This window comes from Antrostomus carolinensis, unplaced genomic scaffold (genome assembly GCF_000700745.2).
Source record: "Antrostomus carolinensis isolate BGI_N321 unplaced genomic scaffold, ASM70074v2 scaffold15644, whole genome shotgun sequence".
NCBI lineage: Eukaryota > Metazoa > Chordata > Aves > Caprimulgiformes > Caprimulgidae > Antrostomus > Antrostomus carolinensis.
Genome location: NW_010311534.1, coordinates 21,147 through 22,795, shown reverse-complemented (window position 1 = coordinate 22,795; position 1,649 = coordinate 21,147). Strand labels below are relative to the sequence as shown.

Below are 1,649 nucleotides of genomic sequence, written 5' to 3'. Positions count from 1 at the left end.
TCTTCTAAACCTGTCCATCATTAACAGCTCCTTTCATCCCAGACATGCAGATGTAGTTTAGGACTGCAGGAGTGCAATCAAAATCCTCAGTTATAGATAAGAGAAAACGCAGATGTGTTAACGGAATGGCTAAGAATAAGTGAATGCCATAGGTGGGGACACTGAGCTGCTTAGATATAGACCATATACAGCTCTCCTTTGGCAGGGCACTATATTAGTCACTGTTTGTGGGTGGTGAATATCAATATGAGATTCCTGGGTGTTTGTATTTAAGCGGGATATATTCAGACCAGAGAAGTTGCTGTGATAGAAGACAGAGCAGTGCTGCTGTCTGTGGCAGTGGGCAGCACCACGTTCTCTTGAGGAAGAAGACTGGGCAACTGAAAAGGGTGTCCACAAGTTCCTTCCTGACCCCTATCAGCTGGTGGTCGGCCTGTGCCCTAAAACATGAGGTTTTGTTAAATTTTGAACCTTTAAAGTGTTGTCAAGTGTCACTTTGGATGTTTTGTTTTGTTGTTAAGTGTTTTTTCTGATTGTCTTTCAGTTTCTTTGCGTGTCGTGTCTTCCTGGAGTAGGGAAAACGTATGACTTGTGGTCTCTGTTTGTGTTGTAGACCTTTGATATCATTTTAATCCAAGCAGTCTGGGTGTCTGTAGGTATAGCTCTTTCATTTAAAAAGCATCTCTTACCAAGACAGAAAGCTGCAATGCAATATGAAATGAGTAATTTATACTTTCTGCTAGGATAGAGATTCCTATTAATTCAGGAAGAAAATTCAGTACTTTCTGGGTTTTGAAGCTGTTGGGTTGTTCTGTTTAGTCTTGTCATGAAAATTAACTCTGCAAACCAGATGATCTTCTGTTTACTTACTAATGCTTTTTGGTTTTAACCTCTTATAGATGGTTTCATCCAAACATTACTGGGGTGGAGGCAGAAAACCTACTGTTAACAAGAGGAGTGGATGGCAGTTTTTTGGCACGGCCCAGCAAAAGTAACCCAGGAGACTTCACGCTCTCCGTTAGGTAAGTTTAAATGGTTTTTGTCTTCCTCCCCAGATTGGTAAAGCTCTTCATTTGGTGCTGTTCTGTAAGGAAAGAGTTGTAAATGAACTGCTTGTAAGAGATGAAAGAAGACATGGATCACTTTTTTTGTCTGTTCACTTTTTTCCCCTCTCTTTTGAATTTTTTTTCCTTCTGTTTTCTGTGAAGAGTAAGTATAAAAGTATTCTTAAATACTTTTACCCAACTTGGGGAAACTGTAAGTTGGAAGGTGGTGAATTCTGATTCTGCAGAGACAGAAAAGTTAGGAGGAGGCAGAAGTAGATTCACAATAGCATTACTTGTAGCCCTTTAAAAATCTATTTGATCACCATCTGAATGGTGATGATAGGAATTACTGATCAAGCACATGAAAGAAAACGCTCTCCAAGTTCTCACAGGAGAAGTCAGCAGGGTTTTAAGGGCAAATGCTGTGTGTTTCAGCTTCCAAAACAGGGCTTTTGTCATGCTTGCCCCCCAACACTGTGTGCATAGTGGTAGGGATGGGGAAAGCACGGCAAGAGGAGGTAGGTAAAGGAAAAAGGAAAAGTGGGATTGTTGATAAGAGTAGTGCTGCTTGGATACCTGTGAGATAATGGGCCTTGTTGAACA

At 40.8% G+C, this 1,649-nt stretch overlaps 1 protein-coding gene across 1 annotated transcript in view; it reads left to right on the top strand.

Moving 5' to 3' along the window:
* Window positions 1-891: 891 nt before the first annotated feature.
* Window positions 892-1,649, top strand: part of PTPN11 (protein tyrosine phosphatase non-receptor type 11) — a gene marked incomplete at its 5' end in the record, with an annotated part of 21,840 nt that continues 21,082 nt past the window's right edge. Inside the window, one exon of the mRNA XM_010166768.1 lies at window positions 892-1,022. Within this exon, the coding sequence (XP_010165070.1) occupies window positions 892-1,022 (131 nt within the window). The remainder of the gene's footprint in view (window positions 1,023-1,649) is intronic.